The 26060-nt window shown below is 41.9% G+C and overlaps 1 protein-coding gene across 2 annotated transcripts in view; it reads left to right on the forward strand.

Moving 5' to 3' along the window:
* Positions 1 to 4929: 4929 nt before the first annotated feature.
* Positions 4930 to 26060, forward strand: part of Dnah7 (dynein axonemal heavy chain 7) — a 211976-nt gene continuing 190845 nt past the window's right edge. The window contains exons 1-5 of one of the 2 annotated variants that reach the window (XM_010631953.2): positions 4930 to 4993; positions 6969 to 7031; positions 9294 to 9356; positions 21510 to 21618; positions 22352 to 22493. In XM_010631953.2, coding sequence (XP_010630255.1) covers positions 4973 to 4993; positions 6969 to 7031; positions 9294 to 9356; positions 21510 to 21618; positions 22352 to 22493 — 398 coding nt within the window. In that variant the 5' untranslated portion in view covers positions 4930 to 4972. The remainder of the gene's footprint in view (positions 4994 to 6968; positions 7032 to 9293; positions 9357 to 21509; positions 21619 to 22351; positions 22494 to 26060) is intronic. The other variant, XM_010631954.3, reaches the window with a different exon arrangement.

The raw sequence follows: 26060 nt of genomic DNA on the forward strand, positions 1-26060 counted from the left end.
ACCTTAAAGAACAGTGTTAGAGCTGATGTGATGATGCACACCTGTAATACTTCTGTTCTCAGAGGCTGAGGTAGGAGGATTGCAAATGTGAGCTCTGGGCAACTTGGTGACTTAGTGTGACCCTGTCTCCAAACAAAGAGTAAAATAAAGGGCTGGACTGTAGTTCAGTGAGAAGATCCTAGGTTCAAGCTCTGGTACCAGTCTCTCTCTCTCTCTCTCTCTCTCTCTCTCTCTCTCTCTTTCTTTCTCACACACACACACACGCACACACACACACACATACACACACACACAGACACTCAGACACAAACACAGATTTTCCATCTTTATACATACTGTTTTTAAACAGCAAAGAGCCCTGTCTTCCTATTTGGGTTGATTGTAATTTTAAAATTTTCTTTGATATGTTCAATTATGCTAATTTAGAAGGTAGTTTCTATGTTGAGAAGCTGAAAGTTTTTATATATATTTTAATCTAAAGTGAATAGAATGGATTAAACTTTTAGAAATGCTGTTTGGTGTGCGTTTTGGTGTGAATGCTTTCATTCAGTTTGAAAAAGTGATCAGTAGTAAAGTCATTATTTACTGAGGAGGTTGTAATGTGTTCGCCTCCCTCGTGAAAGGTGGGCAGTGAGGTGTCATTTTTCAGAGATAGCATGGGTTTGTTCTTGGTAGGTATTTAAAAAGAAGATAAATCTTTTACAATTTATTTCATTTATAAAACTAGCTAAAATTGAAAGCACTTTGAGTTTCCATTGAAGAACTTCGAGAAATTTAAAGGTACAACTATGCAAAGACCATTTCAGAGGTGCACAGGTCCTGGGAGCACACAGGTGGTGAGGCACTGGGGTGCTACTAGCAGCCATTGCCATTGGCATTCTTGGACCTGGCAGGTCAGGGCCACTGGACGCCATGTGCAGGTCTTGGTGAGAGCTGGAGGCTCAGAACAGTCACTTTTGACAGGAGCTGAGCTGCAGGAGCATCGCGCCACTATCAGAGCTACAGGGGACAGGACATGTTAGGAAGGAAATGTCCACACCTCTCCTGCTCTCCATTCTGTTGGGATGCATTTCATTGGCTGGGCGTTGAGGGCACAGAGGAAGCTCATGCGTAGTACTCAGCCTCCCATCACAGAGCCACCACCAAAAGGACGAGGCTCCTTCAGGACATACAATGCAACCATCACAGAGATTATGTTACATTTGATACAAACATTTAATTTCTAGAATAATTGGAGGAAACTGGCATCGTTATGACATTGACTCTTCTTTTTCCTGAATACATTTATTTATTTATTCAGATACCTGGAGCATATCTATCAAAAACACTAAAAAAATTTTTTTTTGGTACTGGAGATTGAACTTGGGTCCTTGTGCTTGTGAGGCAGGTGGTGGAACCACTGAGCCAAATCCCTGTCCCCATTTTAAAATTCTTTATAAGGGTGTTATATGTCTCTCATTAGTCTATAACTTTCATGGACAATTTCCTGTTAAGTTTATAAATCAGCTGTTCAGATCTTAAGATACAGTTCCCATTCAGAATCTTTATGTCTAAATATAAGTCTAACAAAAGACATATAACACCCTTACACTTGCAGGAAGTACGGGATATAGTGATGAAAGAAATGTTCAAAAATCAAGATTTCACAAATCATGCCCTATCTAATGATAAGAACCTATCTAATGATAAGAGTTTCCATGGTGGTGACTGGTAGAGATGCAATGGAAAAATAAAAGATTACAGATGAGAAAGTTAAATAACTACGGAAACAGGCTGTAGGTTTCAGAATTCAGGAAACCTATAACATTCAGGATTCTTTCTTCCTCCTTTGCTTTCTCTTCTATAGCTTAACTAATCTCCCTCTCCCTCTCTCTCCAGCTCCTTGGACCAGGATTGCATTTATGGCTATGAGAAGAGGTTAGATTTAGGATAAAGGCTGTGGGCAGAGCTCAAGGATTTGTGGGTGGATTAAAGCTATGATGTGAGAAACGGGGGAGGAGTCAAGGATGGCACCAGTGATTTCAGCTGGAAATTTAAAAGTGAATTGTGATGCCCTTTTTTAGTTCAAGAAAATATGGGAAAATTCTCATGGGTTATGTGTTTATCAGTCAAGAATACTTTGGAAATGCTAAATCAGAGATTTTCTGTGTTAGATTTCCAAGTAGGGATATCAAGCTGAAAGTGATATGTGTGTCAGGAATTTAGGATAAAGGTTAGTGCTCAAGAGATAAACTTAGAAGATGTCAGTGTATGGTTGGTATTTAAAATATTTGGACTGGATAGGGTTAGGTTGGAAGAAACATCTGAGAACAAAGGCATGTCTAAAATGAAGATCAAAACATAACAAGGAACAAGAGGAATAAATAAGTTTAGGAGACGTACACCATAGTGATTATAATTTTTAACAATATATTATATACTTGAACATTGCTGTATCAGTAGATTTTAGGTACTCTCACTACACATACAAGCAATTATATGAAGCAATGCTTATGTTAAGTTTAATTGGGTTTGTGCTGATTTTGTGTTCCTGTGACACTATACCTGAACCACACAAATTTGGTTCATGGTTTCAGATATTTAGTCCATGTCCGGCCCAGTTGCTTTTGAGCTTAGGGTGTTACAGAACACCATGGTGGCAGCAGTGTGTACTGGAGGAAGATGCTCCACATATGGGGCTAGGAAGAGAAAAGAGAGCTTGATTTTCCAGCATAGCCCCTCTCCCAAGCCTCATTATGCTTTGAATCTATAAATGAGTTAATCTAGTGATGAGGGCAGAACCCTCAATATCCAGTGATCCACTTCCAGAAGGTTGCACCCCTGAACATGGCTGCACTGAGGACCACATCTTCAACACATGAGTTTTGGGGAACACTGCAGACCCAAATAATAAAGAGCTACTCCAAATATATGCATATATCAAAACACCCTAACCATGTACACATTTTATTTATAAACTAAAAAATTTATGTAAAAATAAAAGGAAATGGCAAGTATTTAGAAAGAGTGTCCACTGATATAGGAAACGCATAAGAAGATAATCATCCTAGGAATTGAGTGAAAGCTGAGTTCAGGAAGGAGATAAGATGGATCACTTGAAATGCTATGAGATGAGGCCTGAGAATTCACCACAGGTCTTGGAACCATGGAGATAATCAGAAGTCTTGGTGATAGTGGTGTACTAGGAATGAAAACTTCATTGGTGAACATTCTGGAAAAACTGGGAAGAGAAAAATGAAGCAATAGGCAGGGGAACATAGGATTAAGGATGCCATTTATTCAGGGGAAGATTATTATATTTGCATAATAGTAAAAATAATTCATACAGGATGGAAAATGATGCTTGAGAATTAAAAAATGCAGTAGCAGAAAAAAAAGCTTTTTAGTGAGTAAAGAACTCACAAAAGCAAATACTACTTTAACATATATGGGGGACACACAAGACTAAGATAAACAGCAAATTTTAAATGCTAAGAGAGATTACCTATGACTAGGAGACAGGAACACTGAAAATAAGATGACCCATTATTTTGGAGAAGAGACTTGGGGTGATAATGGAGAGACTGGAGGGAGGGTCTGTCATATACTCTGTTCCAAGCTATCTCTTTCTTTTTAATGGAAGCATAGTTTTAATATTGTGAACTTTGTAGGAACAGATACTACATGGTAAAGGAAGTTCTCACCTGTATATTATCATTACTGTGGTTTATTTTCTTCTGTCTGAGTGGTGCTGGGGATCAAGTCCTTAAAACAAGGCTGGAAATTAACAAGACCCTAACATGAAAGTAGAAGATATATCTTTCCTCCCAACTGCACAAATTGCAATATGGAACACAAGAAATACAGAGAAACAAGGCAACACGACTCTTCCAAATGGCCATAAGTCATCAGAATACAAAGATATCGAAGCGAATTGAGTGCCAGATAAATAATTCAACAGACTGACTTTAAAAATGATTAATGATTTTAAAGAGGATACTAATGAATAGCTGAATGAATTGAGGAAAACAATGTAGGATGTAAAAGAGCAATTCAGCAGAAATAGAGATGCTAAAGAAGAACCAAACAAATCTTGGAAATGAGAAGCACAATAAGTCAAACAAAAAACTCAGTGGGACTCCCAACAATAGACAGTTGTCAAGCAGAAGATAGAATTTCAGGGCTTTATGATAAAGTTCAGGAATTGTTACACTCAAACACTAATGTAAAAGCAAGACAAAAAATTATGAACAAAGCATGGGACATGGTTAAAAGACAAAAGTATAGTATATCCTTCAAAAACCAGATGTTGACATACAGTAAAAACCCATTAAAAGCAAAAGCTATGCCATCATTAACAGTAGAGGAGAAATAAATGATAAAATCATAAACTAAAAAGCTAAAAATGAATACAAGCTGTGATAATACTAATAAAATATTGAGGGGTGAAGAAAGAAAAATGGAAGAAGATAACATTTTTTTAAATAAGCAAGATGAGGAGGAAAGAAAATAGGTTAAAAACTTCATCTGAAGAATTTAAAAAATGTAAATGGAATTAAGTAAGAGTAATAGAGGAAAAACAAGAAGAAAAGCCAAGAATAAAAAAGAAAATGAGCAAAGAGCAAAACAAAACAACAACCACAAATCAAACTAAGAAAAAGAGAAATGAATCCAAAAATTTTCTCCGCTCAGGTGTCTGTATGTGCTTAGTTTCTTTTTAGGACCTATAGTATTAGAATCCAGCAAATACTGTTGTCTGTGTGGATGCACAGTTCTGCCCCATCTTTCCTGCTGGATAGGGCCAGTCAATAGTGTATTGTCTACCTCATGATGTATTCACCTCAGAGACTTTTAAGTGTGTGCTTGTGTCCTTTTCTGTACCCAGCCAGCTTTGCAGCATATGTGCTCGTGAAGTGCCCACTTGCTCCGGTAACCATTCTGTCCATACTTCCAGGACTGTGGCAAATGACCAAGCAGCAGCATACCCCTCATCATGCGTTGGTGGATGGAGAAAGTAAGCAATTTGGGGGCTTGGTGGTACACACCTGTAATCTCAGAATTCTAGAAAACTGAAGCAGGAAGATCACAAGTTTGAATCCAGCCTGGGCAAAATAGTGACTTAGACCCTGTCTCAAAATGAGCATTTTTCATAAAAGGGTTGAGGATATGTCAGTGCAAAAGCTCTGGGTTTAACATGACAAAGCAAAAATCTCCTCCTAGACCACTGGTTTCTGGGCTAGAGGGAGGAGTGAGGGGTGCCCAGCAGTACACGGTTCAGCCCCAGCACCCTCAGGATACCATTAGATGGACAGGGCTGACTCCTCACTCCAAAGGGCAGGACCACTGTGTCCTCCTCAGCCCGAATGCCCTGCTGCTTACACTACTCAGTCTGTGACTTGCCATGCCCCTCTCTACAGCTGTGTCTTGTCGCTTTTCCCACCCAGTCACTGTGGCAGGTTGTCTCCAGAGACCCTGAGGTATAGCTGTTCTGTGACTGTGGATCCCTGAGCTCAGTCTCAAACAATAATAACGTGGCTCCTGGCCACACCACTGTAGCTTGCTATTCAGAGAGCTCACTTCACATAAGAACCCCATACTACATTTGAAGCTTACAGTAATTATGGGCTTTTCCTGGGGTTGACACCTCTAAGCTAGATTAGTGTTCTGGGGTGCTTTGGTCTTTTCATTATTGGTGTTCTGTTTCTCCATATTTAGCTTTCCTGTGGGCTCTTTCTTAATCCCTAGAGCTCTTCTTCACTTCAACCTTGCTAAGCATTATTTTTCCAAGTGTTTGAATTCTACCTCCAAGGAGACTTCTACCCCACCATCTTGATCAGCGACTTCCAGAATGAAATTGTAGTAAGAGTTTCGGATTAAGTTGTGTCACCCTCATCATATGCTGAATTCTGAATGTGACTGTATTTGGAGATTGTCTTTAATAAGCTGATTAATTTAGACTGAGGTCTTAATGAAGTCCAGCCCAGTAGGACTGATGTCCTTATAAGAAAACGGGACTAGGACATGGCAGAGGGAAGAGGACATGAGGACACAAGGAGAAGATGACCATGGACAAGTCAAGGACAGAGGCTTCAAAAGAAACCAACCTTACTGAAACTGACTTCAAATTATGAGAAAATAAATCTCACGTTGTTTCAGTCGCTGAACCTGTGGTGCTCTGTTAAGGCAGACTTGCAAACCAGTATGATGGCATAATGTGCATTTTTTTGTTTTTATGTAATAAATATTTAAATTCTGCATTTAAGCACACTTCAGAGGAGTCACAGTTTAAGTGTTTAGTACTTGTAGGGAGCAGTGGATGCTGGTTGAACGGCGCGGCTGGCTGTAAAGAAGGCAGGGACAGCAGATGTGAAGAGCAGCACTCTGTGTCTAGGGTCTCCTCAGCATCCTTCACAGCAGCGTGGAGGTTGGCACAGGAGCAGTGTCTGGGGCTCTTGTCAGCCCAGAGGAGGGCAGAAAGGGTGGATTTGAGCGGGAGGCTCAGCTCCTCCCATCTGCTGTGCAGATCAACACATTCTGTTGTCACTGTCGCCAGAGCTTGGGCTCAGCTCGCTGACACCCTTGTCCCTGCCAAGGGGTCGCAGCGCTTTTCTTGGAGGAGCAACTACTGAGAAACACAAATGTTATTTACAGTGATTGGAGGATGGACACGTTGCTCTGAACACCCTGTCACCTTAGGAAGAGGACTGTTCTGGAAAACAAATGAATTTTTCATTCTAGAGAAGGGAGGGGGGGATGGGTAAACTTTGGACACTAATTAAATTCAGATCAATGCCCAACAGTAAGGATAACAAATTCCCAGTGGAATAGACTGGCACCCACGCCATAGTGGATTACAGGGTTTTCTGTATGCGCGCTGAAGAGTAAGAGTGTGCTGTTTTGGATGACACATGCTGTACAGCTTAGTTGAATGAATCGCGTTATGTACTAACTGCTAATAGTTTCATTTTTTTGTATATTTTTTAATGCAGGATAAACCACCCAGCAGAGAGAAATTAAAGGCACCAGTAAAGTCCCGACCACAGTTGTCTATGGTAATTTATCAATATATCATCACTTTTATAACAATATTGTTTACTAATTTTGAAATTCAGTAACTTGAAAATATGTTATGACTTTTTGGTTTTAAATTCTGTGTTTGGTTCTATTCTGATGGTGAGATTCTATGAAGTACACATGTTAGGAAATGTATGTATTAATAATAAGTCGCTGTACCTGTAATTTCCTAGTATCTACAGAATACTCAAGTATTACGAATGATAGACCTGCCAAGTTCAAGTAGGAGGAGGCATGTGAGTGTTGGAATTGGGCAGTGACGGCTTGTGCTAAAACTTTGTTTCTAAACGCACTGTGACATCTGAGAGCAAAAGTGACACTTATTTTGCTGGGACGGGAAGTGTCAACTGTGGCTGTGTCCAGCCAGCTGGGATTTAAGGTCACAGCAGGAGGGACTGTGGTGGATGTTTACTGAGGGCAAGGCCAATCCAGCCCTAAAGCCCATGTCCTCCGTGACATGGTCGTACCCTCCTGTCCATCTGTGTCCTCCCTTGCCCTTCGTCTATGTCCCCATGGGAACGTGACTAGGAAGACCATCTCACTACCTCATCTCGCCTGGCATTTCTCCCCTCTTCCCTTCTCACTGTTTTACTTCTCTACACTGTCACATCACTTCCCGATGTAACGTGGTGTATCTGTTCAGAAATGGCTGTGTGTACCCCCAAGACATACCCTCCATGATGGGAGGGACTTAGTCCTGTCCACAGCTGAAGACTCAGGACACGGGAGGAGTGCAGGAACTCCGTGGATGGATTACATAACCCACAGAGTTGGTCCAAGACCTCTAAAAACCATCCAGCACCCCCTGTGGCAGGTCTGCTACTCCTATTTAGCCCCCAAATTCTTGAGGCTCCTTCTGTTTCAGTGAACTCCTTGCTGTCTCCTCTGTGGAGATCCAGCCATCCTTAAAGGCTTAGTTTCCATCCTTTTTCTCTCGGTACTGTTCACTGGGTGTGCACTTCCTGCAAGGAGGGAAACACCATTCCTTACCTGTGCAATAGGCACCACAGTGGTATAATAGTACTTACTTCATGATGTTTAATGATACTGAAGAAACTCATTGATGTAAACTAAACTTCTTAGAATTATTGATGAGATAATTTGTACCCTGTTTTGTACTGTCTTCAAAATCTAGTGTGTATTTTACACGTCTCATTTCAGAGGAGCTACAGTTTAAGAGCTCAGTGCTTACAGGGGGCAGCGGATGCTGGTTGGACAGCACAGCTGGCTATAAAGAAGGCAGGGAGAGCAGATGTGAAGAGCAGCACTCTCTAGGTCTCAGGGCAGAGCTCAGGGACACACTCAAAAGAACCATCCCTCCCGGAAGCTCAGGTTCAGGCACGCTGGCAGAGGCTGGGGCTGTGCTTCCTGGAGGGAGGGACCCTGGCTGGCAGGTGAGCAGCACGTGCAGGACGCTGAGTTTGAAGGAAGCCTCCCTGGTGTGGGAGACACCGGTGGAAAGCCACCCATGGGAAGGCCAGGGAAGCTTGGGGAGGAGATTTCCTAGGACAGGGTGCTGACTGCTGGAGGCTGTGCCACGGAACTCAGGAGGAAAGGCCTTGCTCTTATAGTGTCTCCTCAGCATCCATCACAGCAGCGTGGAGGTTGGCACAGGAGCAGTGTCTGGGGCCCTTATCAGAGAGCCCAGAGGAGGGCAGAAAGGGTGGATTTGAGCGGGAGGCTCAGCTCCTACCATCTGCTGTGCAGATCAACACATTCTGTTGTCACTGTCGCCAGAGCTTGGGCTCAGCTCGCTGACACCCTTGTCCCTGCCAAGGGGTCGCAGCGCTTTTCTCGGAGGAGCAACTACTGAGAAACACAAATGTTATTTACAGTGATTGGAGGATGGACACGTTGCTCTGAACACCCTGTCACCTTAGGAAGAGGACTGTTCTGGTGACTCAGGACCAACATCAAATTTTAAATACTGAGGGGAAGGAAAACCAAGGAAGTCCTGGACAGTACGTTCAGATAAATCCTCAGAAGGTGGAATAGAGGAAATGCTTTGTGCACTTTTTCAAGCTTTTGATGAATGTTCCTGTTATCATTTTTCTTTATTACCTTGTCCTAAACCAATGATTCTAAGATAAACATTGAGAATTTTAAAAGTGGTGAAATATACTTTGGATAAGTTGGGTAATATATACTTGACTTTCTAGTAGACAAGATAAAATTGAGTCAAGTGTATCGATTTTGGCATTAAGAGAATAAACAATTTTTTATCATATTTTTTCATGTAGGTTAAATCAACTACCAAGGACAAATCCAAGATATCAGCAGGAGTTCTGCCACAGTTGTCTTCGGTAACTTACCTATACACTCTCAGTAAATTTTTACTATTTAAAAAATTGTTTTATTAGTTTTCAAGATTTTAATACATAACTGAATTTCTGATTTTGAATTTGGTATTCTAATTTGATTTTTTCTGATAAAATAATTCTATGAGGTAGAACTCTTAAGAAAAACTACCTTAATAAAAAATAAAAAAATAAATTTGGTTTTCCCTATAGTACTAGTTAAGATAAAGATAAGGTATGAGTAAAAAACCCCAAACCTTAATGAAGTTACTATAGCTATATCAATGGTGGTGAACCAGTGGCATGCATGCTGCTGCAGGCTGTTTGTTAACACTGAAAGTTCTAAAAGGTTCCCCGTCACTGATCTATAATTTTGCAGTATGTTGCCATGGTTTATATCTAGATGACCCCGTCCCAAAGTCTCATGCATTCATAGGCAGGGCTTGATGAGGGTGATTGAGTCTTGGACATCGTGTAGTTAAAAGTGGCGTGGGGGGCGGCAGTTGGAAGAGGTCACACACTGAGTGTGGGACCCGGAAGGGTTCATCTCCCTCTCTTGCTCCTTCCTGCTCTCTCGGCTTCCTGGCCACCATGATGTGAGCAGCTCTCCTCCGCCAGGCTCTTCCCCCTGCCTTCCTGCCCTGGAGCCATGTAGACTGGAAACATGAGTCAAAAATAAACCTCCCCTCCCATAAGTTGTGGGTGCTGGGTGTTGTGTTTCAGTGACGTGACAGTGCCGAAGGCGTCTTTACAGAACACTTGAGTATGTGAAGGGAAGACTCCACGGTGTGCTGGGGAGAGGAATGTGAGGGCTGGAGCCATGACCTGAGTGCTGGGGTAAAGCGTTGTCTCTAGTGGCTCTGTGACATTGGGGAAGTCATTTACTCTGATTTGATGATCTCTGGATACGGCTTTTCCAGTGCTAAAAGTCTGTGCTTGAAAAGACTTGTTAGATGTTGGCATCCTTGTTCATTATTTCGACTCCATGTTACCATTATTCTGTGGAACAGGCAGTTTGTAGGCATTTTTCACTTGATGAAATGCTAGGCAATTTAGATTTTCCTGTAAAAAAATTTACTGTCTAATAATTATGTTGCCATTTGGTTACCCTCTTGTGACTTTGGGAATGAGCTTTAGTGGCATTTCAGTGTAATCACTGTATTTTGGAATTTTTATAAAACATACGTAATATACAAGTTACCATCTGAATTGTTACTTTAAGTATACAGTGCAGTAGAAGTTAGCAATTCACATCGTTGTTAAACCATCGCTATCATCCATTTCCAGAACTCTTTTTGTCTTCCCAAATGGAACCTCCTAATCCATTAAGTGATAACTTCCCATGTGCGCCACACCCCCAGTCCCTACCATTTTGCCTCTCCCCGTTTTATTACCCAGCATGTCATGTGAGTGGAGTCATATGATATTCATCCTGTTTCACCTGGCTTATTTCTCTTAGTATAACATTCAAGATTTGTCCATTATTTGTTTTGAAAGATATTTTAAAAAGCTGAAATCAAGCTGTAAGATTAAATTTGTCTTGTACAGAAACATTTTAAATGAAGATCTTTTTCATTGAGGACACGAGTTAATATTCCTACATGAATTGTCTTGAGCATTTAAAATACATATTTTCATTGAAAATTATGCTTTTATTGATCATGCCACCATGTCTGGACAATAGAGCAATAGCATGTTTTCCCATGTTCTGCTAAAGAACCATGCTAAATTTTCTAGTTTGAAAGTTAAAGACCTGAAATGGAATAGACGCTATTATTTTCTTTTTAAAAAATTAAGTAATTTCAAAACTGAAAAAAAATTGCTCTTAGTTTGTTGTGTCTTGTTAGTATATGGATTTAGAATATAAACTCAATTAAAAGTACTTACTGGGGGTCAGGGATGTAGCTCAGTGGCACCATGCCTGCCTCACAAATGCAGAGTCCTGAGTTCAATCCCTGGTACCAACAAAAAACAAAACAAAAAAAACTCACAATAAAACAAAAGACAAAGTATTTATTGAATGCCTGTGGCTGCAATGAATCATACCCCTTTCCTGTGAATCATATAATCATCTACGATGCTGTTGTTGGCTGATTTTTCTTCATCTTAATCTTTAAGTTTTGTATGTCTTAAGGGAAACAGCATTTTCAAGAGTTTTTTTTTTTTTAAAAAAACATTGATTTAAATTTTTTTTTATTTGAATGTTAAGGTTGGTACTTACTTAAAAGTTCCCCAGTAGTAGTGAAGACCTGAGTGGTTTTCATTACAGTCTAGCTTCTTCTAGGAAGTTGTGCGACTGTTGCAGTTGAAATTATGCTAACTCGACACGTATGGCTCCCAGCCTTGGGGAGCAGGTGCCCCACTTTTCACCCTCTTTGTACCCTGCTCACCAGACTCCCATGAGTCTTACATCCCTTTTGAAGCAAGACCAGAGGGAAGAAGGGAAGAGCAGGTGGTAGGATGGGAAAATGCTGATTCACACACTGGCCTCGTCAACTTTCCTGGGAAGGAGGAACCTGACACAGTCTGTGCAGGTGATTTACTTGGGAAGCAGGAAGAGGCTGGAGGGAGTAAAATGAGGCAGAAGGAGGAGCTACTGCAAGCACAGGCTAGCAAGTTGATCTAGATCTGAAAGGAAGACATGGACTAAATTATCAGCATTACAAAGTATATAGATTTTGCTTTAGGATATGCAACCCTGGGTTTGCTGAAGAACCATCGTCTTCACTGACCACGTTCTTTGTTCTGGTATTACAGTTATTGGTGAGAGCTAATTAGTCTTTGCCCCTTTAAAAGATACAGATGCTCTGTTGTCTGCTGTGATCCCTCCCACACTCTGAGCTAATACCCCAAGCCAGAGCTGCTGGAACCATGTCAGACCTTGGTGGCTTACTACAGAGCGAGACTCAAAGTCTAGCACAGGGTTTGTGTTGGAACTCAGTGGTGAGACCCAGCACCTGTTAGAAGCTGAAGGTCTCTTTTGCAGGCTGGAGTTGCACATAGAGCCTCTAGCCCTGCCCTGGCACTGGGTGGAGGCCTGTGCACCGTGGGGCAGATGGAAGTTTCAGCTTGCACCATTTCCATCCTTGGAGTAGGTCCGGAGCACACCTGCCCTCCTCCTGAGTGTATTCAGGCTCTGCAGCTGAGATTCAACTACTACCTAGCCTACTGTCAGCCTTGGTGGCCAAGGGGCTGTCTCCATCCACTGTCCTCCAACCTGGGGCAACATAACTACTGTCAGACAGGGCTCACAGATAGGGCTCTAGAACTGCCCCTGCACCAGGCAGAGCCCTGTGTCCCAGGGCAATAGACTCGTATTTGGCCTGCACACCGGTCAACTGCAGTGTGGGCCTTTTGCATTCCTGAATTTATGAGACTTGGGTGCCACCAGCTCAGCCTCAGCCTATGCAGCCAGGGCCTGCCTTCTCCAACACTATCTGAACCTCGGCAGCATAGCTTGACACAGACCCCATTCCGTGAGGGTAAGATGTGTGCTAAGCACACTTTGCCCTGGAACTTAGCCTGGGCTGGTGTAACCTAATACTGGTAGATCCTGACAGCCCCCTTCCCTAGCTCTGCTTGCAGACTGAGCCTCTGGGACAGCTCCAGTCCCAGGAGAAGACACACAGCCCCATCCTATTGGGCTTCTATTCCAGCTGGTATCCCTGTGGCTGACTGCATTAGTGTTAGGTTATAAGTTTACTTTAGTAATAGGCAGTCAGTCCATTGCAAGTGTGGTCCTTGTTCCTGCCCTCGTTGCATTGGTTTGGGCAGGCTGTGGGCCCAGAACATGACACAGCTTAGTGGCATTGGTGGACAGAGGTGTGGCAGAGGAGTTTGAGGCTGGTCCATCCATAGTGACTCTACCCAGAGTCAGGCAGAATCATGCAATACTTGACCATAGGCCAGTAACTATGGATGAACCATCTGGACCTACCTTGGCCCAAAGGGGAGACTTGTGGGAAAAGACTACTTTTTCTAGGTACTCTCCTACTTCTTTTTGGACAACACATCAGCAGTGTTCTTGGCACAAGCCTGGGCATGGATCACCCTCTACTGAGATAGCAGCAACACACCAAGAGCAGACAACTGGTGAATCTGGGCATGAGCACCATTCGGTGTTAAGATAGTTGATGTTTCTATAAGCTCAGAGAAAATAAGCTGCTTGTTTACAATTTCTGGAAGGATAGGTAATAAGTTAGATTGGGAAGACTGGAACAAACACCTAATTCTTTAATGCCCAGACCATGCCACGTGCCACTCGCGTCAACTTTCAGGAAACCGTGACCTCACCTCACTGTCAAATAAGACATCAGAAACTGACAAGCTGGCCAACAGTATGGGAGAACGTGCATAGAATTCAACACAGCTGTTTTAAGGAAACTTGGAGAGCTTGGAGAAATGACAGAAAAACATCCCAGTACTCTAACAGAAAAACGTGACAAAGTGATAGGAGCAATTTAAAAAGACAGAAATTGACAATCTGAAAACTTCACTCAGAGCATTCAAAACACAATAGAAAGCAGAATAAGCAGGGTAGAGCAAATGGAGGAAAGAATTAATGCGCTTGGAGTCAAGCTGTTTGTAAATACACATTTGAAGGAGATTTAAAAAAATGAAGAGGAATGAAGAAAGCCTATAGGAAATTTTGGACAGTATTCAAATAGTAATTAATCAAGTTGTTGGGGGTTAAAAGTAACTTAAGAGTGCTAAAAAAGAAAGCTTAGTTGGAAAAAATAACAGAAAACTTCCAAAATCTATAAAAGGACACAAATGTCAGGTATGGGAAGGCCAAAGGTCTCCTTATTTAATTCCACAGATTTATCCCAAGATATCTTATAATTGAGCACTCAAACATGAAAGATAAAAAGATGCTCAAGGCTGCCAGAGAAAAGAAGCAACACCTGCCTCAACTCACCTGTCAGCAAACTTCTCTGCAGAAATGTTACGGAAAAGGCAAAATGTCTCAGCCAAGAATATTGTGTCCATCAGAGCTTTCCTCTGGAAAGGAGGAAGTGATGGAGAGATTCCCAAGCAAAACCTGAGAGATTATATCTCTACCAGACCTGTTCTACAAGAAATACAAAGGAAGTTCTTCAAACTAAAAGAAAGAGACTTAATGAGTATGAAGGAAAAAAGGAAGGTATAAAACTCACTGCTGAGAGTAGCCATACCAACATCCAGAGTGTTCTCATATTGTAAGCGTGATATGTAAGCCATTCAGGTATTTAGTATGATGGCTAAAAAACAAAACAAAAAATATTATTGTAGTAATAACTACAGTAATATGTTGAGACATAGGCCATATATGTGTAAAATGGGATACTGAACATTTAAAATGTGGGAAGAAAAAAGTGCAAGTGTAGAGTTTTCTTCTTTTTTTAGGACATGTTTGTGATACATAAATAAATTCATTGGGAGAAGTTGGTGTATATTGGTTTTCTTATCTGTATCTCATCTCTCTTTTTTGCTTTTGTTCTTCAAAATCATACTAGTTGTTGCTATCATTTAAAATAACTTATCACAGTCAAAATATGTTTTTGTAAGTCTCATGGTAACTACAAAGCAAAAATCTGTAGTCTATAAACCAAAAATAAGAGAGAATCAAAACACACTACTAGAGTAAATCACTTAACCACAGAGGAAGACCACAAGAAGGGGAGAAAAAGGGAACTAAAACAACACTAAAAAACAAGTTGCATAATGGCTGTTAGACTTTACTGTCAGTAATTACCTTGAGTGTAAGTGGATTAAATTCTCCAACTAAAAGACAGAGAGGGACTGAATGGCCAAGAAAAAAAAAAACCCAGTGTTGCTTACAAGAAGCTCACGTCACTTCAGATGACACTAAGAATAAAAATGAAGGCTAGAATAAGATTCTTTGCAAACAGAATCCAAAAGAAAGCAGACATAGCTCTATTTGGATAAAACAGACTTTCAATCAAAAGCAGCAGAAAGAGACAAGGCAGGTCATTATATAATGCTGAAAGCATCCCTTCTTCACAAGTAAATAACAGTCCCACAGATATATGCATGCACCGCTAGTCAGAAAGGGAGAGATAGACTTCGATGCTGTGAGACCTGAGCTAAAGTGAGTCCATGTTGGCTGGATAACGGCCCAGAGACTGTTGTTTCACCCTCCCCTTATCTTCAACAGGGCAAACGGCTTAAACCCGAAATGCTTTTAAGATCTTAGAACACCCTGTAGGCATCTGTTATCCATCAACGTGTGGCTGTTGAATACGTGACAGCTGCCACCGGTGCGAATCAGCAGACCATTAACCTTTGCCACCTGACTGCGAGTTTTGAATGTTAACTCCCCCTGTATCCCCTTATAAGAAGACCTCAGGCGCTGAGCTGGTGCCTCTCTGAGCTACTTGGCTCCGGGAGTGCTGTCTGGCCAGACTCATAAGGGTCTGTTTCATTTCCGACTTGCCCGGTGTGCTCCTTCCCGGTGTTTCTCGTGGCTGTTGAGCTCCTTGGAGCGGTTGGTAAGGCTCTTGGTCTTACATTTTTGGAGCCCCAGTGAGATCCCCAGGCGGGAGCCCCGGTTCAGCTGAGGCTCCATAATGGGATCCAGCAGGAGACTCTCAGGCACAGACCTAGAAATCCTCCGGAGGTAAGCTTTTGGCCTGGTTGCAACCATTTGTTAAGTCAGGAGTGAGGTGGCTGATAAGCCGGGAAGCCTCCCCTGACCCCACGTTTCCTGACGAGAAACAAGGGTAGAGTAAGCTTTGTTTTTGTTGTGGCACCCGTTCCTTTTTGTTGTCTGTACATCAGTGTCCTATCTGTTGCGTGTTAACTTTTGTGTTATCTTTTCAAACCGTTCAGGACAGCAATGGGAGGATCTTGCTCCAAGAACACCCCGCTGGATTGTTTTCTCACTAATTTTAAATTGGCTCCCCCCAACAACAGGAGGACGAATATGGGGTTAAATTCTCTCATGGAAAGCTTCGCTCCCTGTGTCAATTGGAATGGCCAACCGAGGGCTCCTTTGAACCAAGCCTCTGTCAGGCTGTATGGGAAAAAGTTGCTGGGCACCCCAGCTACCCCTGACCAGTTTATAAATATTTGGGTCCAGGCTTGTGAAGAGCCTCGGGCTGCATTCGCCGGGAAGGAGGGATAACTGGCAGGGCCCGTGTCGGGCATTGACCTGAGTCCCGCCGGAAGGAGCAGCTGCCCACCTCCTCAGAAGGGAAGAGGTGTACCTGGCTGGGCTTTCCTGGGTTCCCTTTTTAGGACTCGGAGGCCAGCTTATCCGGTAGTGGATTGCTCAAACCCCAAACAGGAGATAGCAGAAGGAAGGCGTATGAATGGAACCATCTGTCTGAGTGGTGTGATTCCCTGGGCAACCCCTAGTTTGCTTTGCATTTGTTCTACTTTTGTCTTAATTGAACATTTGGGCAGATTACAGATTGGAGGCCTGGTTACCCTCCCTTCTCTGCTATTGGTGAGCATTTACATCCTCAATTTGGGCAAAATAGAGTGCAGGCCTAACCATCCTACGCTTTTTGCCATTTGTGAGGGTTTCGATTGCCCTCACTTTGGTGTTGTGCTGTATACTGTACTTTGTAAGGGGCCCCAGGGAGGGGATGTATTAACCTCTTGTGTGATTGTGCGTATGAAAGAGATTTGGTGGAACGAGCTACGAAGGCCATTGGTAGCCTCGTCTGTGCACCAAAACAAAGGGAGGGGGCGCTTGCACTTAAAGAGCCCTCCTGGCGTTGCGGAGCTTGTGTGGGTCAGTCCTGCGAGTCTGTGGACAAAATGGGGACTCTTAACAACGAGAAACTCTCCTTTTGTCCGAGCAGGCCTGAAAGCTGGGAAGCTCAGAGCCAGGCTAACGAATGAACGAGGCCGTTACTGGAACGGCACCCCACCCTTTGTCTTGTGTCACCTGACAAAGGAATATCTAATGGTCATGGAAAATGCTAATACTAAACCAACTGTTCTTAAGTGCATGATTCAGAATTTTAATAGTTTTGTGGGGGACTGTGGGATAAAACTACAATCAAAGATGCTTAAACTTTGTGAGTTGTCCTGGCCTCAGCTAAGCCAGACTTGGCCCCCAGGGGGGAAAAAAAACTCTAGACAAAAGAAAAGTTACCTGCCTTTGTTTTTACGTGAGACTTTGATAACTTGGAGCCTTGTGTGCTCTAGGAGCTGCTCAAGCTTCTGCTCCCCGGTAATCAGTTGTTAGTGAGAACTATTTTAGAACAACTGCTTGCCATCTGCTGTTTTTCCCATGGTGAACTTGCCCTTCTCAGAAAATGTGACATCGTTGCAGGCAAATCCCAGTGTTTCCCCTTTGGAGGAGGTGGAGCTGCCTACCGCTTCACTTGAGTGGCTAAGATCGAAGGTATGGAGGAGGTGGGGGCGAAACAATTGTCTAACTTTACTGCACTGGAGGGTGCAGATGGGAAAGTATGGTCGACTCAGAAAAAATGGAACAGGGCTTGCACTCAGATTAGAAAGAACTAAAATGAGAAAATGAGTCTTTGATGGATTGAAAACAGGTACGAAAGCTCTGAAAAACAGACAATAGAGAGAGAGAGAGAGAAAAAAAAAAACCACTGCAAGCCAGAGAAACTGCATCTATGTTTTACCAGACTCAAGATATTTACAAGAAAAATCAAGTTAGAAATTTTAACTATTTGATAAATATGTTTCAACTTGAATTCAGTTTAATTGGTGTGCTTAAAACGCTTGTGCATTGCAAATTCTTGAATTGCGATTATAGGTTTAACTTGCTCTTTTCTGTACTTTATGGGGAAAAAAACTCAAGGTTAATAAATATGCTGTTTGGGAGATAAAAGGACTTCAAAGCAGATGGGAGAATTTGGGGGATAACAAGTTTTTGCAGGATCTGGATTCTAGGGTTTGCAGACACAGCCAAACCTCTATACGAATCTTTAAAGGGCCTAGGACAGTAATTATTATAGGGTAAAGAGCAAGAGTCAGCGTTTTAAACAGCTAAAACTAACTTTCTGCTACCCCCTGTATCAGGGATCCTAAATGTGACCGAGCCTTTTGCTTTGTACGTGACTGAAACAAATCATACTGCTTTAGGGGTGCTCACTCAAGGAGTAGGCCCATGGGATCAGCCAATGACATATTTATCTTAGAGTTTGGATCCAGCTGTGAAGGTTTAGCTCCCTTGTTTATGAGCCCTGGCAGCTGCAGTTATGCTAATTAAGGAAGCTGACCAGGTAACATTAGGAAAAATAGATTGCTTGGTTTCCCCATGCCTTTTAGAACTATAACAGGACATTGATGGCTCTCAAATAATAGAGTCACAAAATATCAGGCCCTCGTCTGTGAGAATCCCCGCCTATATTTTGTTCCAGTTAAAACCTTAAACCCTGCAACTTTTTGCCCTTGGAACCTGGCCGCCCTGACCACGACTGCCTCAGGGTCACTGACGAATTGTTCTCCAATCATCCAGGTCTGCCTGAGGCTAATTTCATCCTGTTCAAGGATGGGAGCAGCTTCGTGGAAAATAGGGTATGCTATGCTGGCTACGCTGAGATGACTCAAGATGAAGTGGTCCAAGCAGGACCCCTCCCCACTGGATGGTCAGCTCAGTGAGCAGAGCTATGGGCACTCATACAGGCTCTCCGATGGGCAAAAGAAAAGAGGGTAAATGTTTATACAGATTCCTGTTTTCCACCTGCTATATCTATGGCACACTATTAAAGTGTGGTCTTCTCACAGTAGAGGGCAAACTTATTAAAAATAGGATACAATATAGTTATTTGAGGCAATGTGGAAATCTGACAAAGTACCTATAATAATTCAAGAAAGAGAAGATGCAATAGCAAAAGGCAATGCTAAGGCAGACACAGAAGCCAGAGGGACAACTAAACAGCACCTTTCGATGGTTACACCCACCCCTGTAGAGGTTATACATGTGTGTTAGTATGGCTTTGTACTTTTCTTCCCTATAAAAACAGGGCTTCAGAGATACACAAGATTTTAAACTGGGGACAGTTTCTTTTAAAATAGGAAAAAGACTCCTTTACAACTTCTATGGGAAGGGACATATGAGGCACTTCTGGTTACTCCCACAGCTGTCAAGGTAGCTGAAGCTCAGCTACCACCACTTTAGAGTGAAACAGAATTCCACGGATTTCGACTCCAGGCAACAACACACTCAATCCCTGCTCTCACCACACCAGAAGCTGATGAGTCCACACACGGCTGAAGAATGAGAACTGCAGTCAAGATATGGACTCATTGTGTCAAACTGTTATGAGTTAGTATGCTTTTAAGTTTAGAAGCCTACAGAGGATAAAAAAATGTGATCTTTATGTGCTCTGGGGATCCTAATCCCCAACTTATCCGTCTAACAAGATACCTTTGCAAGTTGCTATGACCCCTTAGCTAAAAATTTAAGTAAAATGATGAATCAAGGATTTGATTCTAACTAAAATCAGTGGGGAATGTGAGACCTGACTGAGCTAAAGTGAGTCCTTGTTGGCTGGATAACGGCCCAGAGACTCTTGTTTCACCCTCCCCTTATCTTCAACAGGGAAAACGGCTTCAACCTGAAATGCTTTTATGATCTTAGAACACCCTGTAGGCATCTGTTATCCATCAACGTGTGGCTGCTGAATACGTGACGGGGCCACCGGTGCAAATCGGCAGACCTTAACAGTCAAAACTTGCAGTCAGGTGGCAAAGGTTAACTCCCCCTGTATCCCCTTATAAGAAGACCTCAGGCCCTGAGCTAGCGCCTCTCTGAGCTACTTGGCTCTGGGAGTGCCATCTGGCCAGACTCATGAAGGTCTGTTTCATTTTCCAACTTGCCCGGTGTGCTCCTTCCCAGTGTTTCTCGTGGCTGTTGAGCTCCTTGGAGTGGTTGGTAAGGTTCTTGGTCTTACAACATAATAATAGTTAGGGTCTTTAATACCCTACTTATATTCAGACAGCAAATCAACAAAGAAACAACAGTTATACTGCACTCGAGACCAAATGGACCTGACAGACCTCTATATAACGTTAGCTGCTGAATACACTCATTAGCTGCTGAATACACTTTTTTTTAATCAGTGCATGAAACATTGTCCATGATAAAACATATGATGGGCCACAAAAGAAAAGTTTCAAAAAATCATGTAGAGCATTTTTTCCTGATCACAACACAACAAAAGTAGAAATTAATAATAAGAAAAGCTCTGGAAACTGTACAACTTGAAATGGAAATGAAACAACTAGTGGGTGAAAGAAGAAATCAAGAAAAAAATTTAAAATTTCTTGAAACAACTGAAATTGAAAATACAACATACCAAAACCTGTGGCATATAGAAAAAGCAGTATGAACAGGCAAGTTTATGCAATCGCAGCCTGCAGCAAAAAGTAGAAAAGTTTCAAATTAAAAAATAACAAACCCTCCAAATGAACTGTTTTTGCATCTAAAGGAACTTCAAAAATAAGAACAAACCCCAATTTAATAGTAAAGAAAAAGTAATAATGAGCAGAGAAGAATAATAAATGAAATGGAGACTGAAAAGCAATTAAAAAATCCACAAAATAGAATTGGCTCTTCGAAAAAGGTAGTCAAAAGGGCTGGGGATTTAGCTCAGGGGTTCTGCTGCCTGCTTCGCAAGTGCAAGGTCCCGAGCTCAATCCCCGGTACCAAAAACGGTCAAAACAGTAGAACAAAGGGAGAGACGACTCAAAATCGGACATGAAACGGGAGACATTCCCGAGGGTGTGGTGTGGTCGGGGAAGGTCCATCCGCAGGTCCTAAAATGTACTTAGGAGCAGGAGTTCTGGTGTGCACGCTGCACACACAGCAGGATGATAAACAGCAACCTGTAAAAACCTGGAGGAAAGGACTTTGGAAGTTTGTGCCGTAAAGAGGATGAACTGTCTGAGGAGCGAGATGCGATATTCCTGGTATAAGCATTACCGGGGGTGTCCCATTGATGTGCACAGTTACACTTTTACGCTTCAGTTAAAAATTAAATGTAAAAAAAGAAGGCTGAAAGACATCTGTCAAACTCTAGAGATGGGTACTAGCCCTGTGTTAGGGGGCAGCGCCACACCTCACAGAGCCCGCTTTAGGCCTCGGCTCCCAAACACCACGCCTGGGCCAGCCGGCCAGGGTCCTTCGGGTTCTCTGCGTTGCCCGCTGATGGTTCCATCCCTATTCAGGTGAGCACCAAGCCGCAGTGGCAGCAGGCGGCCCCGTCCTTCCACCTGAGCGCAAGGAAGGAGGACGAGATTGTGGAGCCTTTCGCTGTTAAAAACGAGCAGTCCTACGGTAAGAACATTCATTTCCATACTAGATTTAAGGAAATGTTCTACAGGAAAAAACCCTGTGACATTTAGTTAATAGACTCATAAAAATATAAAACGTAAGTGACATTTATGTCAAGTAGAAAAGTTTCTCGCAAATGTTTTACATCTAGGAAAATAATTGATCTCAGCTCCCGTTTACTTCAGGCCACCATAAATGCTGTAAGAACTGATATTTTAGGAATTGGGGTATTTATCATAAAACTTATTGTAGTCAGAATTCACCTCTGTTGAAGGCTGAGAAGTTTGTTTCTAGGAAGGATTTATTTAGGTGTAAATATTACTTTCAAATCAGTCATTCAGTGTTTTATTACTTTGACTCAGAATACAATGCTTATCAGATTGATTACATTTAATATTAATCTTTTTTCATTACTCTAAATATTTTTGAATAGTTCTGTTTTATCATAGTTTTTTATCTTGCTCATTTTAACAGGTTCAATGTAAATATAATTGAAAAATGCATTATATTCATCAAAATATATATTAAATCAATTGAGTATTCTTGAATTAAAGGTTTCTGCTGTGATAAGATCATAGTAGTTTAACTTTCTGAGAATAAAAGAAAATAACTTATGCTTAGGCTTCCTTGAGGACTTAAAGCAGATTTTATTTTCTAATGGTGTTTTATTCTAGGCCCTTAAATATTTTAGCTGGGTTTTAAGGGGAACAATGTATTTTTCTTTTTTTAATTCAAGCTGAATACCTGGAACACTTTGGAAAAAAAGGCAAAGTCCTCCACCAAGTTGATGATGCTGGACCCCCCACCTCCAAGTCGAAGGCCAAGTCTCCCCACAAGGAACGAGAGAACTTTAGAAGTGCTCTTGTTAATGTCATCCTGTAAGTTCTGTGCCCTGGCCAAAGTGTACCCTCGTTAGAGCCCCCAAGAAATTTTATCGAAAACTTTAAGAATCCTCTGCATCTCTAAGGATTCCTGGAAGCCTCACTGCAATGTCGCTGTACAAAGAATGAGAGAGGTTGAGTCTAACCGGGCAGGCGTTCCCCACCCTGAAATACCAGGCATTGTAAAGGTGGTGATGTGAGCCCGTGGTGGTGGCTGAGCGCCCACAGTTCCTGCGCATGCTGGCGATGGCCTCATGGCTGGTGGAAGGTTTGGCTAGTTGCTTTCCCCCTCTCGCTGGCTCTGGAGATTTGGGAGGTGCTTCCCTGGCACTGTAGGACCGTTAGCGTGGACAGGGAAGGGGGGCTGTACATTTCGGCTTTGTATGGAGAAGGAGGAAGACTCAAAATGGTCTTTGTCTTATTTCCACATAGCTTTGTGGAAACCATTTAGTGCAATCTCTTCTTTCATGATAGTGCCAGCAGCCCGTGGGATCTCGAGTCCCACTGTGGTGTGCAAGTCACCCCAGAACTCTTGTCTCCTCAACCTGTGAGGCACTGAACTGGCTGATGGCTGAGTGCTTACCAGAGGATGGGAGGGCACTTGTTGGGTCCTGTGCAGCTGAACTGACGGTGGCCGCCGCCTCCAGAGTGGCTTTGAGTTCCCTATTGCCAAGTGCCACCAGAGTGGCACCCACCTGTACTGCTTCCTTAGCTTAGGTACCTTGGGTCATGCCTGCTATTGAGAAATCCACACAGAAATCAATGGGAGGGTAAGACTGGCTATCACTTCTTAGAAGAGTGTTTCTTTCGACCTTCTGGAACTCCAGGTCAAGACAGATGAAGTGTCCCCCCTACCCCGTGGTTTGGCTGTAAAATTCACTGTGCATAAAGATGGTCACCATTATCGAGTGCAGACAGGTGAGAAGGGGAAGGTTGGCTGGCGCCTGAGGAAGTGAATGAGTTTAGGTGCCTGGAGTGGACCGGCTGGTGGAGGCGAGCAGACGGAAGGGCACGGCCTGCATGGTAGAAATGGGAGGTTTGCCTGATTATCTTTGCACTCTGTTGTAAGAAACAGAGAAGTCTGTTCAACCATTATGTCACATGTTGGGTGTGCCTTGTATAAATGGGGTGGAGACAGGCTTGTTGAAGTTGAGTCTTAGTATTTCTGTACTTTAGTAGTTTATTTAATCCTGTCTGTCTGTCTGTCTGTCCATCTGTCTGTCTTCTGCCTATCTTTGTGCAGCATTATGATGGAACTCAGGGCTCTCATTGGTGCCAGGCAAGTGCCCTACCACCAACCTGAACCTCAGCTGTAAACAGCTTTTCCATATTTCTTATATATGTAGACTTCTACCAATATATTTCATGTGATCTACTTGCCATAAATTGCCTTTTTCAAATCTTTTTTCTGCTTTCATTGACTTGAATTTTCTCTTTACTGCCATTGACTTAAAAATGATGAAATGTATTTGTTTTTTAAAGACTATCCTAATCTTTAAAACTACAAATTTAAATTTTAAAGTGTATAATTTATTTTATCTGCCTTCTTCCTGAACCGCAGATGTTAAAATGTTTTAATTTAGCTCTGACTTATTTTGCGTTTTTCATGTGATTTTTTTAAAAAAAAATGATTTAATTCTGCTAAGACTTTGAATATGCCGGTTCTTTCTAAGTTAACACATACTTAGATTTACTAACAGGTCATCTAATTTCTTAGAAGATGACTTGCATTCCACTCTGCACTTGTGGTTTCATTGTCTTTCTGGTTGAAACTCACTACTTAGGAGTTCTTTCAGTGAGAATCAGTGTGCAGGGAGCTAAGGACTTTCATATCTGTAAAAGGCTCAGTTTCATCCTGGCCTGAATCAGTGGTTAAGCTGATGTGTAATGGTCATTCCCCTGCACATCTGGAAGAGAGTGGATCACATCTTCTGTCGTGTGTTCTTATGGATGAGAAGCTATATCACCTTGCCTCATTTGTAAAGATGTTTTGGTCTCTTTCACTCTCACTTTTTATTTATTTATTTTAGTTTTCACTTTTACTAGTACACTTTGGTAAGGCATAATGTTTACATTCCTTGTGAGTTGGTACATGTGCGTAACACATCTTAATTCTTATTTTCATCCCCTTACCCTCCCCAAACTATTCACTCCCTCCGTCTCTTGCTACTATGATCAGGAAAATGTATGTTTCAGAATCAGAGTGTATTTCAAATGGTCTCATTGCAATACATAAATTGATGTTATTTTGCCTTATGTAATTATTTTTGGCCCCTTTCAAATAGCTAAATCTCTCTCTCTCTCTCTCTCTCTATATATATATATATATATATATATATATATATCAGAACATTTTATTTTCAGGCATGGTGAATGGGCTTTTTTAAAAGACAGCTTTATCTGAGAGTTTTACAAGCTATTACATTAACACTATGCTAAGTATAAAATATCATGGGTTATAGTTAACTTCTGTAGTCTCACAATGCTCACCACAATTCAGTCTCAGACTGCAGAACTTAGACCATCCACACACCCATCTCAATTCTCTCCACACTGCTTAGGCAATCATAGTAAGTTTGCAGTCTTGGGATGTGAGATCAATAAGCAAAAATCTATTGGTTTTTCTTTTCTTTTCTTTTTTTTTTTTTGGTCACTGTGGCTCAAACTTGGGTCCTTGTGCTTACAAGTCAGGCAGTTGAACCACTGAGCTAAATCCCCGGTCCATGGATTTTCTATATAATGGCAGAGAACATTTAGAAAATGAGATTATATAATTCTATTCATAGTAAAATAAAAAAAGGAAAATACTTAGAAATAAATATCTTTAAAGTGCAGGATTTGTAATACTCAAAATACCCAATCTGTGAAGTTCAATTAAATCTCTTTTTCAGAGAGAGATGAGCACTCCCATGTTTATTGTTCAGAATAGTTAGGGAGTCAGTCACCCTAAGCTCCCTTCAACAGAAAATGCAGAGCCTATGTGTAAGCAGTGGAACAACACTATTCCGCATTAACAGGTAGGGACATTGTCACTCACAGCATGGATGAAGTTGAGGAAAATTGTGTTAAGCAAAACGAGCCAGGCATAGGAGTACAAATGCCACATGCTCTTATGTGTCAGATTCAAAAGAACTGGACTCGGTGGCGAGGGCAAGGAAGAGTGGTCGCCAAAGGTGGGGGCAGAGTGACTGGGTACATCAGTCGGACAGGGGGAACACTTTGTATTTCTCTGAGAGTCTTTGCATAGCCTGCTAAGTATGGTCAGGAAAATGTATGTTTCAGAATCAGTAAGGTATATTTCAAATGTTCTCATTACCTTAAATAAATTTATGTTCTTTTGCCTTATGTAATTATTTCACTTATTGTACTTGTTAAGTGGTAATAATTGCTTTTTACCTCCAAATGTATAAAACTGTAACGGGGGGGCAGGGGATTTAGCTCAGTGGTTCCGCTGCCTGCCTCAAAAACACAAGTTGCTGAGTTTGATTCCTGCTACCAAAAAACAACAAACAAAAAAATAAAATATAACTTTTCAATTTACATTAAATTATTTTTTTGGTACCA

Source organism: Fukomys damarensis, unplaced genomic scaffold, assembly GCF_012274545.1.
Source record: "Fukomys damarensis isolate Sample0158 unplaced genomic scaffold, DMR_v1.0_HiC HiC_scaffold_26, whole genome shotgun sequence".
Classification (NCBI taxonomy): Eukaryota; Metazoa; Chordata; class Mammalia; order Rodentia; family Bathyergidae; genus Fukomys; species Fukomys damarensis.